Genomic DNA, 16,978 nt, shown 5'->3' on the forward strand with positions numbered 1-16,978 from the left:
GCCCACAGAGCACCGACCACCAGCCATTGGCTGGTGTCAGGGGGAGTAGCCAATCCGTTTCCACAACAACGATACACACTCAACAGAAAACGGTCAAAGGCCCAAATGGTCATCCACATCAGGAGCCATCAGGTACACAGCCATCAGGAATACAGTCTGGATAGATGGAATGCAGGCACTACTTGATCAAACTCTGTTGAGATTTTATGTCATGAGTTAGTTAAATTACATGTAATAGAAATTGTATAGTCTTTTGCACAAGCATTTTTTGTAACTTTATTACAAAATGCTTGAAATATTCAAAAGAATTGAAAATTTCAAATTGCCCTCCAAATAAAGTTTGTAAAAGCAAAAACTGTTTGAAATGTTTTTGTTAAACAGCCACTTTCTCAAAAAGCCTGAGACCTATATTTGAACAAAAGACTTTATGCTTTAATACCATGTTAAATCACCACTTTCTTTAAAAGCTCCAGATGTCATAAGGTTGTGTATATGCATATTGAGGGGCTAACAGTTTTGTCCCCCATTGCTAAGGGAGAAGGAACTTGAGAGGTTTATATATGATGTCTTTTGTAGTACTCTTATTTGGAGATGGCAGAGAGAAGAGGGTTGGCTTACGTGGAGCACAGGAACACATGCACGTGCACTCATATACAGGCTATGAGGCAGTGTGGTTGTAAAGGCCCTAGTGGTATACTTTGCACTTCACACTTACTAATACTGTCGTGAGTGACACTCCCACTTGACCTATCATGGACTAATGTGATCCGATGCGACTAGACTGATATCAACTAAACTCGTCCTTCCAATTGTCAGATCAGCAAAGATCGACCGAAGTAGAGTTTGGCCGAACCAGCCAAGTAGTGTGTGGTTGAAGTCGGCAACTTGGCCGACTAAAGAAGAGTTTGGTTGAAATCAGCATTTCGGTTGACTGGAGCAGAAACAGTGCTTGGTCGAAATGCTCGGTGAGATGGTTTGGCCGATTAGGCAGTTGGCTTCGATCAACAGTTCAGTCTTAGATACATGTCAGGCCGATTAGGCAGTTGGCTTCGATCAACAGTTCAGTCTTAGATACATGTCGCTTGGGCTATCAATTCGACCCAATTCAACAGGTGGAAGCTAATCACCAAGCTTTTGAACCATAAGGAACGGTTACTTCAGCCTTAACCGTTAGAGATGCCTTTTCATAAAAGACAACCGACAAAACCGTTGTGAACAATTTCAGATGCATCTCTTAGAAACACCTCTTGAGAAATCACACATCTTTTCGTTCTCTATAAAACTTGGTGTAAATCGAAGGTTAATCAGATCATCTCTATAAGAAACATCTCCTCTCAAAACCTTCTCTCTCTGCTGTGGGTCCTCTGTTTTCACAATACATAAGAGTCTGCCAGAACAGAAACTGCATCGCGGAGTTCCTGTTGTGATTTTTTTGTAATTGTTAAATGTATAATCACAAAAGGTTTGTTGTATCTTAGAAGTGGTTCACCAGTAACTCGGCAGCTATCTCATACCAACGAGAAAGGGTGAATAACACTTTTAAGGAAAGCGTATCTCATACATGCTTCATAGCCTGGTTCACAACAGATTATTCTGCTTTATCTTCTTCTATTTTTAGTTTCAGTTTCTGCCTCCAAATCAAATCTTATTTTCATAACAAGCTCAGGCATGGTGGCAACGACTACTAGGTTCTTCCTCCAGTTCATTGCCTGATGTAATGTAAGGAGGTCGACATCATGCTACTGGTTCATCAGATGCAAGATCCAGAACTCACCAGACGGATATTAGACTTCTAAATGAACTTTCCAACAAAGCAAATGATAAATGACGAGTTTATTAAAGCAAGAACATTCGAACAATAGAAAGACACCAATTAGGTATGAACTAACAAAGGAGAATCTTCTAATGTCTTGGAATGAACTACTGGTTCATTAGATGCAAGATCCGGAACTCACCGCCCGGATATTAGACTTCTAAATGAACTTTCCAACAAAGCAAATGATAAATGATGAGTTTATTAAGGCAAGAAAATTCGAACAATAGAAAGACACCAAATAGGTACAAACTAACAAAGGAGATTCTTCTAATTTCTTGGAATGAATCCAACCTCTTCACCTCAGTTCCTATTATTTTCCTACTAGTGTTATGCTGGAAAGGCCTTGAGATATCACGGTTTCATTACCAGATTCTTGATAAATGCAATGACTCCTTCGACATTGACTGTCCATGCAACCGAGACTGATGAATAACCTGTCCAAGGGTTACTCCCATTCCATCTGTGCCGAAAGTTCAACAGAATCAGAAATGCAAACAGGACTCAGACAGGTGAAATGGAAGATGTCCCAATGGGGCCCACGTGTGCAAGATCTAAGCTTATTACTAGGCTGGTCCCTGTTGTTGATGTCTCAAATCTTTCAGCAACAGTGTCTATTGATGCCATCAACAGCTGCTCGATGCCATCCAGAAAATCTGGAAATCCCATGTTGGTTGTTGGACACTTTGTCATCAACAGGTCATCGATGCCATCAAAGTCCCATCGAAGATGCATCCGGAAAATCCATGTTTAATCGCTGGAATGTTTTAGTGTTCTACTCGATGGCATCGACCATTTAGATGCCTTGGCAAAAACTCAAGCCAGCCTGCTCATGTGAGAGACCATAAATGTATGTCGAATGTGAACTTTAACATCTATTCTTTTGTACGTTGTTGCCCACCATGTAGATGCCTGGGCAAAAACTCGGGTCAGTCCTATCAGCTTGTGAGCCGTAGATGTAAGCTGGATGGGAAACATCGGACAACTTTCTTTAACCATCCATTTTCATCGCCAATGAGAAGACCTTCCTTATTTTCTGTCTAGGGCATCTATACAGTAGTGGGCCAGCCTGATGAGCAGCTTTGATCTTACACAGGTGCTCAACAAACATCCCATTGGCAAGAGGCAGCACAAGAAACTAGTTGGACTGTACCTTTTCAGCCCTTGGTCCAACAAGGTAAGTCCTAAACAGATGCCCTGGGTCTCAACCCTCACAACTCCCTTCTTGAATGTGAAAAGATCAGGCCGTACTAGTGCAACAAAACATACAGGATCGTGCTGAACAATCCCTGAATTACACAACATGAGGGAGCTGTTTAAAGTATCAATGCATATAGAGAAGTGTTATTATGATGCGCATTTCATAATCATATGTTCCCCATGATAGAGGCAGTGAATGTGTGGTGCAAGGGCATTTTCACACTGAGCTCGAGTGGAGTGGCATGTGGAATGCAGGGGCACACTCAAGGTGAGCAGCCCATGTGAGGCAGGCCCCACCCATGTGAAGCGGGTGGCTCTTGTGAAGCGGATGGGTGTTGTTCGGCCGAGGTCCTAACGCATGGGATGTGAGGCTTGGGCTATGAGATAAATGCATTGATTCGCCATGCTCTATCAGTTCGAGCTTTTAAAGCAAGTGATTTATTGTCCTACATCAACATGTTGTTCTGCTGTATCAACAGTCATCACCATGCTCAAGTGATACATGGACAATCGAGATTCATTTTATGAAAACTTTGGGTAACTCGAAGAAGCATGCACATATAGCAGCAATAAGAAATAAAGTCAATATCAGTATCTTAGATAAGCTTTAAGTAATGAAGGAGAAAGATACCGTAAATGCCTTCAGATTTCACATGCCAGTCTCTGTAGAACTGGCCCATGTCAGATATTATTTGTGCATATCTTCCATTCGATGCCTTCAATTCAGCAAGGTCTGCATCTGAAACAGCAAAAAGAAGGTAGCAAGTTGAAGATAACAGGAGAAAGCTGCATCTATGGCCCAACCAGAGGAATATAGCATGTGCAGTGAGCATGGCAGAAGAGAAATTTTGGATATTGATCTTCAACAAACATATGGTTTGCTGATGTGCATGATTTTATACATGTGGAGACCATAGTTTGGTGGTTTAGACTGTTGATCTGATGGGCCCACCCACAAAATCCCTCAGACTGGAAGATCAATGACTCCACATAGTTTGGTGGCTTAGACTGTTGCTCTGATTGGACCCAAGATGGGGTTGATGCCCACAAAATCACTCAGGGCTTGTTTGATTTTCCATATTGCATGTAAATCCCTGGTAAATAAGTAATTATTACTTTTTAACCTGATTTGAAAATGGATGAGTAATTCTACCTCGAAAATTGGTCTAAAAGTATTGACTTAAATCTATAGGCCCCACTGTGATGTATATATGTTATATCCACGCTGTCCATCTGTTTTATCAAAACATTTTGAGGCATGAGCTGAAAAATGAGGCAGATCCAATGCTCAAATGGCCCACAAGAAAGGAAACAATGGCCTTAATTCGTCCACCATTGAAAGTTGTTTCCTTCATTGGGCACATATTGAGATTTATTCATCATCTAATCGGTTTATAGGGTCACACAAACATGGATAAGGGGAAAGCAAAAATATCAGCTTGACCCAAAACTTCTATGGGCCCCAAGAAGCTTTTAATGGTAGGCATTTGATTCCCACTGTTTCCTGTAGTGTGGTCCACTTGAGCTTTGGATCTGCCTTATTTTTGCACTCATGCCCTAAATTCAGCTGGGCAGTGTGGATAAGCCACATACATCACGGTGGGCCCCACATTTATTTCACAAAATTCTCAATTTTAGTGTTAAAAAAGTAGGCTGTCACTGTTTACATTGGGAAAGATGCAGTAATTACCTAAGTAAATAATTATTACCCATTTACAAGGTAATTACAGTTAAGCTGAAAAATCAAACAGGCCCTCATATTGGAAGATCAATAACTCAGTGGCCTACATATAGTGGGTTTTTTTTCCCCCTTTTGAAGGTAGGCCCACAATTAGAAGGTTTAGAAAAGAAGAAAGCTAAGGTCAACATTCAAAGAAGTAGCCAAAGTTCAAAGGATTAGGTGTTTTCAGTCTAGGAAACTTCCGGTGCATCCCCCATTCATGGTGGGACCCATAAGATCAATGGTCTGGAAAAAGGAAAATGGACCACTGTCCTGTACTTATACAATGTTAACGAAGGAATAGTCGCATCGAGTCATGAAACAAAGTAGAAGACAAAGTTGAAACCTGTTAGTACGACTTGGGTGGTGATGTTTATGCCAACAATGTCAATATTTGCACCACTAGTGAACACGATGTCTGCTGCATCCGGGTCCGCATATATCTGAAAAGACAATAGGGTTATCCTTAGCAATGCAAAAGACTATTTCAATCTGAAAGCCTGAAAATCTTGGGAAAAACTAATAATGACTTGCATATGAGCAGAAATGATAAAGAGCTCAATTGACCAATTAAGCTAAATTTGGATGTAGAATGGCCTAAAATCCAGATGGCCACAATATCATGAATCTGTAGGCTCCACACCTGACACATCAGCTTTAACCTGTCATTTTGCTGAGGAAATCCCAAAAGACTGGAAGTAAAAGGTGTTTCATGCCTTACATAAACTGTATGTTTATTGAATTTCTCAGATGCATTATTTTTCAATTCAAAAGTTCGTGGGACTACAGATATGACTAGTGCAATCTACATCGTATCCATTTAGCCATGGCCCACAGCTTTAGGCTCTTTCTGATCTAGCAGTTAGGGAACTGATAGAAATGATAAGTAAGATCTAGAAGCCCAAATAGGGAGCCAAAATCAACCATAAATCAGTATTCAGTCATATATACTTCTGGTTGAGGTTCAGCTGCAGAAAAAGAACAGAGGGGTAACTTGTTTTGTTCTCAAGTGAAACAGAGTCTACTTGGTTACAGAAGAGCTTTGGTTCCATGTTCAAAAAAAGAAAAAGTTAAAATAATTTTTTTTTGTTAAAACAAGTCAACTTGGTTATAGAATATCTTTGGTTCCATGTTTAAAAAAAGAAAAAGTAACAAAAAAAAGAAGTCCATATACATGTCAGTCCCTTGACTTTGTGAATTGTAAGGGAACTACAACACTTAGAAGCTACTTTTATAGGGATTTGATAACACCACCAGAAGCTACTTCTGGCAGCTTCTCTTACAAAATAGAAGGTATTCTAAAGTGTAGAATAGCTTCTACTTTGAAAAAAGAAGCTGCCACCAAATGCACTTTTAGCCTAAAAACTTTGAAATCTAGAAATCCTTCCTAGACTCAAAAAATTGAAGGACTCCAACATCCTAAGCTAATTTCTAGCACTGGAATCAACCAAGACTCCCTAAGAATGTCATAAAATAACATTACTCGTTGAAAATTAAGAACAGTTGACCCTATGAATTTTGGTCTCACCAGAAGTGGGATGACCCCACTGTGATGTCAGCATCATTTCATGGTAACCTCATCAGATCATGTGTCCTAGTGACCCCATCCTTTGGCCTTGTTTCTTCCTTCACTGTGTCCAATCGGCTCTCTATATCAGAAACAAGATAGGCAACTAATGTCAAGTTTCAGGTGGACCACACCATTATGTGATAATTCAAGTTGGAGGAGTTCAGTTTGAAGCTCTTACTTCATCCCCATAACACACAAAAAAAAAAAAAAAAATCAATAAAAATCACTATCCCAATTGTTATCATTTCAGCTTTGTCACATACAACTCTATTTCAAAATGCAGTGTGTTAATTTTAATCAAGGTAAGCTTTTGAAAATCAAATATCAAATAGAAATCAATATCTCAATTTTTATCGTTATAGCTTTGTCATGGACAACTACAGATTGAAATTTCAAAATGATGTGTGTGTGTGTGTGTGTGTGTGTGTTTGTGTTTCTTGATCAGATATGCAGTGTAGGTGTTTCATCAAGGCCTTCTAATAAAAGTTTGTAGGGGCATTACTTTCATTGATACTCCAAGAAGGATAGGCGGAAAAGAGATACTTACATTTGCTTCGGCAGCAGGGTTCATATTCCCAGAGGTCAAGAAAGCCCCACCAAGTATGACGATTCTCTTCACCTTGCTAGCGAATGATGAATCCTTTTTAATTGCCTGATGAAACAACCAAAACAAAAATCACAGATTTAGGTCTGATTACAATGGATACTGCATTGGAGACAAAAAGTTAATTTAAAATGGTTATAGAGCATTGAGCATCAGCATATGTATTATTTTTCTGCAGTATAGGATTTTGTACATGTGGGACCCATGGTACAGTGAAAAAAATGCTGATCTTATGGGCACCACACCATGCATTGGGGCCTGCCCACAAATACTCTAAGATCAGAAGATTCTAACCCTTCATCAGTAGCCTACAAATAGGTAAATGTGAAAACAGTCCAGTTTACATTGGAAGGAAAAATAAGCTAGAGATGAGATCTTCCAATCTGAAAGATCTTTTAAGCATCTACATGCACAGAGGGGCCCACCAGATTAACAGTATGGATCACCGAACCATGTGCCCCCCTGTCTTGGCACAAATTCAAGTGAGTCAAGTTACAAGTATAATCAGCACAGACCATTAGATCCACATGACAGAAGAAATTTCTTGGTTACCACTTACCAATGCCAAATTCGTCAGCGGTCCTAATGCAAGTATGGATACAACACCAGGGCATTCTGACACCTTATCGATCAAGAATTCAGATGCACTTTTCCCAATTTTGTTTCCCTTGGGGGGTGGTAGAAATATGTTCCCCAATCCATCAGAACCATGAATAGTTTCATCAACTTCATGCTTTCCACCCTATTCCAAAATGCAACAGTCAAATGAAAAAGTAGTACTACTTGAATTTGAAATTTAGTCTTATACAAAAGATATTGTGCAATTTTCATGCTTCCCTAAACACTGAAGCATGAAAATTTCCTGGAAATATTTATCAAGGAACAAAGAGCATATCCAGGGTTAAGTTGGCATATCTACAGAAAACTTCACAGCATTCAAGAACCTGTTTGCAACAGATAAGAAGATATTATAAGATATCCATATTAAGGTTAGAGAAACTTCCAAATTCCAATTGTAACTATCAATCAATATCACAATATGTGAAACAGACATTGTCACAAGGTGTCAAACAAAAGACATGAAATCCTACAAACGTACATGTCCACATGAATATTTAATACTGATAATTAATGCATTATTAACACAGACAAGCTAACATATAAATAAATAAATAAATAAATAAAAGAGTCAAAAAATTAAAAATTAATAAATAATAAAATCTTAAGGGAATGTTTTGGAAATTTCAGTTTTTCAAGGTTAAAAAGCTTCACACATTCGAAACCTTCCCATACCAAGCTTCACATGTTCAAGACCTTCACATACCTATCTCAAATATGATTTGGAAAGGAAACATAGGAAAATGGAACATTGCTTTGATGCAGGTTCTGTTTTCCAAACCTTGACTCAGAAGTCCCACCAATCAGCACAATGGCATACACTACCTAAGATATAGTAAAATACATAACTAGTACAAAAATAGCAACAAAACAGGTGAGAAGTTTTAATTTTCCTATTTTATTCCTGAGTATTTTCATGTGGGAATTATGACTATGCTCCAAAGGATCATTTGAGACAGGGAAAGCTAGCGTATTTTGAAATCCCACTGGTAGGGGCAGAGGGGCCATAAAGAATTTTTCATTTTTTGTAGAACATGTTGGAAATAGACAAGCCAGATTCTTGAAGTTGCACCAAAAGAAAACAAAAAGAAAAAGAAAGGATTTTGGATCAATATTGATGCATGACCACTCAAGAAAGTTAAAAATTAAAACCAACTTTATGGAAAGAGGGCCAAGCACTGGAACAAAACTTTTCATTTATTAGTTAAGTCCAAATTGCCGAGAAACAATAACGGCTGTCGATGGGCAAGGCTCGCCCGTCAGGCTTCTGGTTCTTGCCTGCTTTGGGCCGGGCTTGAGCTGGCAAATCAAGCTGAAGGGCTGGCCCCAGGCCTAAACTTCAAGTCATTTCATTTATCAGGCTGGGGCTCAGGCTGTGTCTAAAAGCCCATCAGCCTAGCCTAAACCCAGCGAGTTTAGGACTTCGAGGGAATTTTGCAATATACTACATATATAGATATTGTATGCATTGTTCCGAGTATCCGTGATATTATCAATATCACTAGCTTGGCGATAGTAATAACACTAGTAAATCAGAAATTCCAAGTATCGGTGGTATATTACCAAAGTATTGTCATGCATGTGATTGTATTATGTATGTGTATGCATGGATGGATAGATCCACCATTTTGCCCATGTTTACCAATGTTTCTCTAAGTCAACGATACATGCTTTTAGGCCTCCATTAAAGGGGAAACTTATCATTTGATTCCTAAATATGCAAATATATATATTTTTTGCTATTATTTTATTCTTAAATATGTAATTATGTGTACTTTAGCATCTCCTGAAGTATCATTGAAAAAATCCACCATTTTCCTCATGTTTCCCTAATATTTCCCCGAGTCAGCATTACATGATTTTAGGCTCCCAATAATGGAAAACTTATTATTTTGTGTCTTTTTTTACAATTATTTGATTCCTAAATATGCAAATATGTGCATTTGAGCATCTCCTGAAGTTTCATTGAGAAATTCCACCATTTTCCCATGTTTCGCCAATGTTTCCCTCAGTCAGCGATACGTTTCCGGGTATTGGTGATAATATCAGCAATATCGATACATGTTTCCATATCGCCACGTAGCGATACATGTAACCATACCAATACTATGAACAATGATTATATGCAGTAACTTCATATATGTGTAGCCCAACAGATGTATAGCTTGTAAGAACTCTATGTGGTGGGCCTTATTGATCAACGGCCTGGATTGTCATATCAATGGACTATGTGATTAATTAAGTAAACCAGTGGGCCCAGTGATCTGCTGCGCAACTCTGATTGCGTAGAAATACGTATTAGGGCTGGAATGTTATAGCCTTACGTAAGGCTGTTCGAGTTGAGCTAGGACACAACAATGTGGAGCATGGGAGAGAGAGTTATGATGGGATTCAAACTCTCATCTCCCAACTTCTATATAAGAGGAGTTGGGTCCCCAATCCGACACAATGACAGAACCTAAGTCCCATCTACTATTATGCGTATTGGTGTGAAGGAAAGGAAGACTACAGCTTTGGTATTCTATTATTCTCAGCAATGGCATCCCACTTAGGTAAGCCATCCGAACCCTTGATCTCCATGTTCTATGCACAGCAGATCTCTAGGATTTTCGCATCCAAAAATTCTTACAGTTGGTATCAGAGCCACTGTGCAAAAGTCATGGATGATCAGATTCATCCATTACAGATTCATTCAGTAAATTAGGGATTTTTCCCTGAATTCAGAAATTGGATATAAGGGAGTATTCGAAACCCTAATCCAGTTAATTAGGGATTTCTGAATCCCTCAATACAGAAATATTTATAATTAGGACTTTCGAATCCCATATTCTAGATTGGGGATTTCAGTTTTATAACCCCAAAATCAATTTGAGATTAAGGATCTCGAATCCCTGTATTCAACAGCTAATTAGGGATTTCGTATCTCAGATCGAGAATTTGGGGAATTCCAGATTAGCCCCAAATCTAGAAAATGAATTAAGGATTTTGAATCCCGTCCAGATTCGAAATAGGGATTTCAAATCTCAAATTTGAATATTGGGGATACAGATCTCAAAACCCTAAATGATCTGTAGATTTTGTAGATGGCATAGATTGATGGTAGTTTGAACTTTGACCTGTGACGTGAGATTATTCTTCTACTTACTTCTTGTATCTAGTCTCTTCCTACGCACCCTGTCCACTCTGCACACATGGGCACCCTGTCCACTCTGCACACATGGGTCTTTAGTCTAAACACTTATGTTGGGTTCCAAAAAAAAAGAAAAAAAGAGCTTGAGAGAGTGTGCAGTAATGAGCTTTAGAGTATCTAGAGATGGATGATCTCCCATCGTCCTGTTTTCATTTTTTTTATGAGATGTTTTCATCTCATTTGATAAATTATTGTTGCCAATCGACAAAATCAAGTAAAAATGAAAAGGGAGTTCAACAATTTCATACTCTGAATCAAATTCTTTGCAACCCATAGAAAAAGAGAAGAAAAACAAAAAGAAAATCATGTCAATATGAAGATTACAGAACATTAAAGTCTAAGGTGGTAATAAAGCTAAGTTGCCCTAATCTTGAACTGCAATATGGAATACAATCAAATTTAGTAATCAAAGCAAACATTAAGCTGATGTAATGAGAACTGCCATAGACGTCTAAATCAACCAATTATGCAATTTTGATGAAGGACCATGTATATGGATTAAGCAAAGGTATTTTAAGTGACTATAATGTCCTCATACCTTCAAAGGTTCATGGCTTCCCTCTGCCACTGGAATGTTAGTGTTCCCCGCAATCTCACACTATGACACATTAAAAATAGTAATTAATGAAGAACACATTCCTAAAACATGAGAAAGGAAACCTTAGAAATTTAAGAGTCATAAAATCAAAATCATTTCTGTAAAATATGAGGTTTGTTAATCCTACATGAATATACAAAGAATCCCAATCTAAACACCACCCATGTGCCAAAGTCCTAAATGGCTGCAAGATTCACGTCATCCAGCACTGTCCAGAGCCCTTGGCCAAAATATCTAGCCAGTCATGCAATTCAATGTTAGAACAAATGGACAGATTGGGAAAACATACACAGTTTTTCATCAATTCATTTGTTTCAGAATCTATCACCACCAGCCTGAATTTGTGTCAGCGCATCTATACGGTAAGACCCACATGATGGACGACTTGAATCTCGCACCCGTGTGGCACATCAGCATATGTTTTTGATAATTAGATAAGGTTCCTTCTGGACAATTGTGGGATTAGCGGATCTCAAAAAATAAAAATACATGATTCTTGGCATACTAAGATAAGAAATTCCTACGTACCAGAACCAATGCATTGCGAGTGGCATGTTCTGCACTAACATTACCAAATACTGTTGTCAAACCCAAGATCTCCAGATCTGGCATTTGAAAAGCCATCAAGATGGCCATGCTATCATCTGCAACAAACACAGGAATGAAAAAGGAAAATGACTCTACAACTACACATTTATCGATAAAACTATACTAAGACAAAAAGCTTCGCTAGATTGCTCACCCTTCTTGCTTATGTTTTTTTGCTAGTGTCTTGTGTGCCTTGATGTGGTGATTCAAATGTTTATATAACAGAAATCCCATCGTCAGAGATCAGCCTCCACCCATACAAAGGACTAGAAAAATGGTCTATGTATCAACTTGTATGAAAGGCAAGATCAATGATCAATGGGCTCTTTAACACTTGGACCATCCATGGTGACCTACTAGATGAAGCAGTCTGAATCACATTGTAATGAGGCACATGGAAAAACAACAAATGGCGAACAACGCAAGCAAATTTCCTCGGAAAAATAAATGAAAGAGCTGATTCATGTCCACCTTAAAAAAGAAAGCAATGAGAGAAGACACTGAAGGGATAATTCTATATTCACATTGTATATTTACTCACCCTGGTGCAATCTTATACTACCAAACAACAGAAAGAAGACATCACAGTATATATGAACATGCTACTGAATAACAAAAGAAAAGCAAAGCAATTACCATAAATATTCTTCAACTAGAAAATTTTGGTAACTTTCAGAACTCTCAAGTTTTGGGTTAGAGACTAATGTCTGTTAAACAAAACAGAAGCCTAATACATCACAATACAGTAAATCAAATATTTCAAACTCAGTACAAGCTTCTATCAAATCACCACTTCACTGTAAAAGCTCAAGCCGATAGAAGATGGTGTATCAATGTATATCAAGGGACTTTAACACTCCCCTGCATGTGCAGGGTGAAACTCTGCACACAAAATCTTTCACTCTGATACCATGTCAAATCACTACTTTACTCTAAAAACACAAGACCTTCCACTCTAATACCATGTCAAATCACTACCTTATTCTAAAAACACGAGCCATTAGAAAATGGTGTATCAATGTATATCAAGGGACTTTAACATTCCCCCACCTTCCACTCTAATACCATGCCAAATCACTACTTTACTCTAAAAACTCGAGCCGTTAGAAGATGGTGTATCAATGTATATTAATGGACTTTAACAGCTTCTACCATATATATCCACTTTGATCAAGTGTAGGTACTCGTCGAGCAACCATTGCATCTTTGGACCTTTGGTTTCCGAATGATTCCACATCAAATAAGGGCATTTACATTGTTGGGCCCACTTAAATGGATTTATAAGATCACACACGTAAACCACTTCGACACATCCATGGTGTAAATAGTCTATCTTACATGTGTGTCTTAGCAAACCTCATCCTATTACAAAAAATAATTAATGTATATAATATCACTATTAAAATTAATTGAATGCTTTGTAACCGTCCAATATGATAGACCTGAACCTCACTCAATTTCTAAACAGACATGAGAAATTGCACCCATACCCATCAAAGTGGGTCAGGTCCATTGACTACTCACAGCTCTTGGTACTCGTTGACAGCCTTAACCTATATTAGGGTGGGAAGACATCTGGTTTCAGTTATGTGATCTTCAATTGGAATTTTGGGCTCACCTGATGAGCAGCAGACAAGGCTATTTTTGGGCCAGGGCAAAACTAAAGTGGGACACACCCAATGGATGGATTGGATCTTCCAAGCATCTGCCACTTTCGCACACGCTGGGCATTGCATATGCAAGGAGCATTGACATTTATTTAGCATTGCAAAGTGCCACAAAGAACATAATTAGAATCCACTTTTAATTTTCTTAGTGTCTAAAAATTCACAATTTTTAAAATAACAAGAGTAATTTCAATCTCTGCCATCAAAGGTACTTATCCTGGTAAGTTTATTTTTCTTGCTTTTCAATTTTTCACATTTCTACTCCATCCATGTGATGGATGGTTCATATCAAAGGAGGCCCCACATGATAGGTGGTCCATATCAAAGGTTGGGCCCACATGATAAATGGTCCATGTCAAGGTGGGCCCCACATTATGGATGACCTGCACCAATGTGAGCCGAGATAATTGATTGTCCACATCAAAGGTAGGCCACTCATGATAAATATGTGGGCCCCACATGATGGATGGCCCACATTGAAGGTGAGGCCTACATGACGGATGCTCTACATCAAAGGTGGGCTCTACATGATGAGCGGTGGATATTGAAAGTGGGCCCACATGATGGACAATAACATTGATGATGGCCCCACATGATAGATGACTCATATCAAGGTGGGCCCCACATGAGGACAGTTAACATTGAAGGTCAGCCCCTAATAATGAATGACACATATTCAAGGAGGGCCTCACTTGATGGACTGTGAAGATCATTTACATAAAAATAGGCCAATCAACAATTTGGTCCATCTATATATTAGGCACAGCATAGATTGATTATGATTTTAAAGAATCACTTTTGTTAGGACATCATAATCATCCCATCCATGGCTTGAAAATTGGATGGCTATATAAAAAAAAGCCCAAACACGGATGGATTGGATCATCCGATTAGTACTATTTTTTATCAGTAGCCCATGAAAAATGTTATAGACTTAATGGAGAGTTCAGATTAATTGATGGAACTGTCTGAGTGAACTGATGCAACTAGGAGCAATATAACTTACAGTGATCTCCAAGCACTGATAGACAAATGCTCGTGGAAGGTTGATTTTTGGCACGTGTCATGTGCTCACTAAGCATGTGGGATCTAGACCGTTGATCAGTGGTTTCAGGAGTGAGCATGGCCTCGCCCGAAATTAGGCTGTTCTACTCATCAGGTGCTCCAAACTTCCAGAAAATTGGACGGTTAGAAAAAAATGAAAGTGGTCCGTACCCAGTGCACGTGTGGACTTGAAGATGAGTGGACCAACATGATCTGTGAGATTTGACATGTTCATTCAATAGCTCACCTGATGACTGGCCAGGATCTCACACACGTGCCACAGAAGCATGCCGTCACCGGCTCTTGCAGCCTTCACTTATCTACGTTTGAATACAGATTCAATGATAGGTGATTTATTTTAACCGTTCATCGTCTGCTAACCAGTGGGGCCCACCTGATATGCCACCTGAATCTCGTAAGCTCGTGCAACGTTGGCACGTACAGGAAGAGTAGAAAGGTAGAATAAAGGGTTCAGTTTGTCGTATTTGATTTGGCCTAAAGCTTCTTTGTGGGCCCAACATAATGAACGGTCCACATTAAAAGTTCCACCCAGACATAACATGAAGGATGAGTACTTACTATCCCGGATGCTAATAAGTACGATGTTTACCAAATATACAAATCTACTTAGTCAGTAGAAAATAAGATAAGCTACTTGAGGTATAAGTAGCTTTATGTAAAATAACTTACCATCCAAACCCTCCTTTAGTAAGCCACCATCCGAAAAGACTGCAGTATCCCTCTTATCAACGACCCAAAATGGGCGAGGATCTCTTAAAAAGGGCAATGGCCCACTAAAACTACAATTCACATGGTGGGCCACCATAACAAGAGTCCTGATCACCATGCACGCATGCAGCGTGTGGAGTACTAACAACCGTACATCATAAAAGCATTACTCTACTGGAAAACAGGTTTAAAAAAATAGCATGAGCAAGAAAAGGCAGAAATAAAAATAAAAATGGAGAAAAGGAAAAGAGAAGAGAAATTACCGATCCCAGGATCTGTATCTATGATGATCTTTCCAGATAACTCCATTTTCCCTCTTTTTAATCGAATCAAAAGACTTTCGTAGAAGGAGAAGAAGGGAAAATCTCCTTTCTTCTCTCTGCTCCTATGTTGAAAGAGAAGACAGGCTTCCACCTTATATGGAAGCGGATTGACTGGTGTACCATACACCAGCGGTCTAGCTGATGTGTTGACATCAGCGAGTTCTGTGGGTCCCATCACGAGGTATGTGTTATATCCAAACCGTCCATCCATTTGGCGATCTCCTCGTAAGGCTTTAACCGAAAAATAAGAAAGATATAAAAATCAAGTAGACCACACTGAAAAAAACAGTGGTGGATTAAACGTCTACCATTGAAACCCTTTTAGAGTTACAAAAATTTTGAATCAATGTGATATTTGTTTTTCCTCTTCATTCAAATCTTTGTGACCTTATCAACAGATTATCAACAGATTGGATGGAAATTAATTACTACTGTGGGCCCCACGAATGTTTTAACGGTGAAAATGAAAGTTGGGATATGATAAATATATTATTTTGGGGCCACGTAACTTTGATCTTAAGTAGACCCCACCACAAATAGAAGCGGGGACAATGAATCTCACAGATCTGGATGAAGAGAAAAAATAAAATATCATATTGATCCAAAATTTACGTGATCCCTTGAAGGGTTTCAATGGCAGGCGTTCAATCCTCCACTGCCTTTTATATTGTGTCCCACTGGAATTTTGGATCTGTTTTATTTTTTGGCTCAAGCCTTAGGACGAGCTCACCAAGTAAACGAAGGGTTTGGATATAACTCATACCTCATGATGGGATCCACAGAACAGGGTAACGTTAACCCATCAGCCACGTCACCAGCCAATCCGCTTCCGGTCGGATTACCTGCAAAAGGAAGCGGATTGACTGATGTACCACACACCGGCTGCAAAGCTGGTGTATTGACTTCAGTAAATTCTGTGGGTTTAATCATGAGGTATGTGTTATATCCAAACCATTCATATATTTGGTGTGATTGTCTTAAAGCTTGAGACGAAAAATAAGACAGATCTGATTATCAAGTGAACCACATAGGAAAAAAGCAGTGGGGAATTGAATTGTATACCATTGAAACCCTTTTAGGGTCACAGAAATTTTGGATAAATATAAAATTTATTTTTCCTCTTCATCCTGGCCTTTGTGACCTTATGCACAGATTAGATTGAAAACGAACGTTATGATGGGCCCTATAAATTTTTTAACGGTCATTATCACCTGCTATTTGTGGGATGGTCCTATTGATCTTTGGATATGATTAATTTTTTGGATAATGTTCTAAAATGATCTCGAAAAATGGATGAAAGGCAATGATATAATA

At 38.8% G+C, this 16,978-nt stretch overlaps 1 protein-coding gene across 5 annotated transcripts; it reads right to left on the reverse strand.

The window, feature by feature from the left end:
• Window positions 1-1,818: 1,818 nt before the first annotated feature.
• On the reverse strand, window positions 1,819-15,735 carry LOC131231462 (uridine nucleosidase 1-like). 5 transcript variants are annotated; one of them, XM_058227657.1, is made up of 9 exons: window positions 15,605-15,735; window positions 11,842-11,957; window positions 11,254-11,313; window positions 7,467-7,649; window positions 6,851-6,955; window positions 5,080-5,176; window positions 3,645-3,752; window positions 2,967-3,102; window positions 1,819-2,276 (listed from the first exon to the last, which is right to left on the reverse strand). In XM_058227657.1, the coding sequence occupies exons 1-9, from the start codon at window positions 15,648-15,650 to the stop codon at window positions 2,168-2,170; spliced, it is 960 nt and encodes a 319-aa protein (XP_058083640.1). In that variant the 5' UTR covers window positions 15,651-15,735; the 3' UTR covers window positions 1,819-2,167. The 5 variants fall into 5 exon arrangements, with proteins under 5 accessions (XP_058083640.1, XP_058083639.1, XP_058083641.1 ...); XM_058227656.1 differs by having other exon boundaries at window positions 6,806-6,955; XM_058227658.1 differs by lacking the exon at window positions 2,967-3,102 and having other exon boundaries at window positions 6,806-6,955.
• Window positions 15,736-16,978: the final 1,243 nt, after the last annotated feature.

This window comes from Magnolia sinica, chromosome 17 (genome assembly GCF_029962835.1).
Source record: "Magnolia sinica isolate HGM2019 chromosome 17, MsV1, whole genome shotgun sequence".
NCBI classification, from domain to species: Eukaryota; Viridiplantae; Streptophyta; class Magnoliopsida; order Magnoliales; family Magnoliaceae; genus Magnolia; species Magnolia sinica.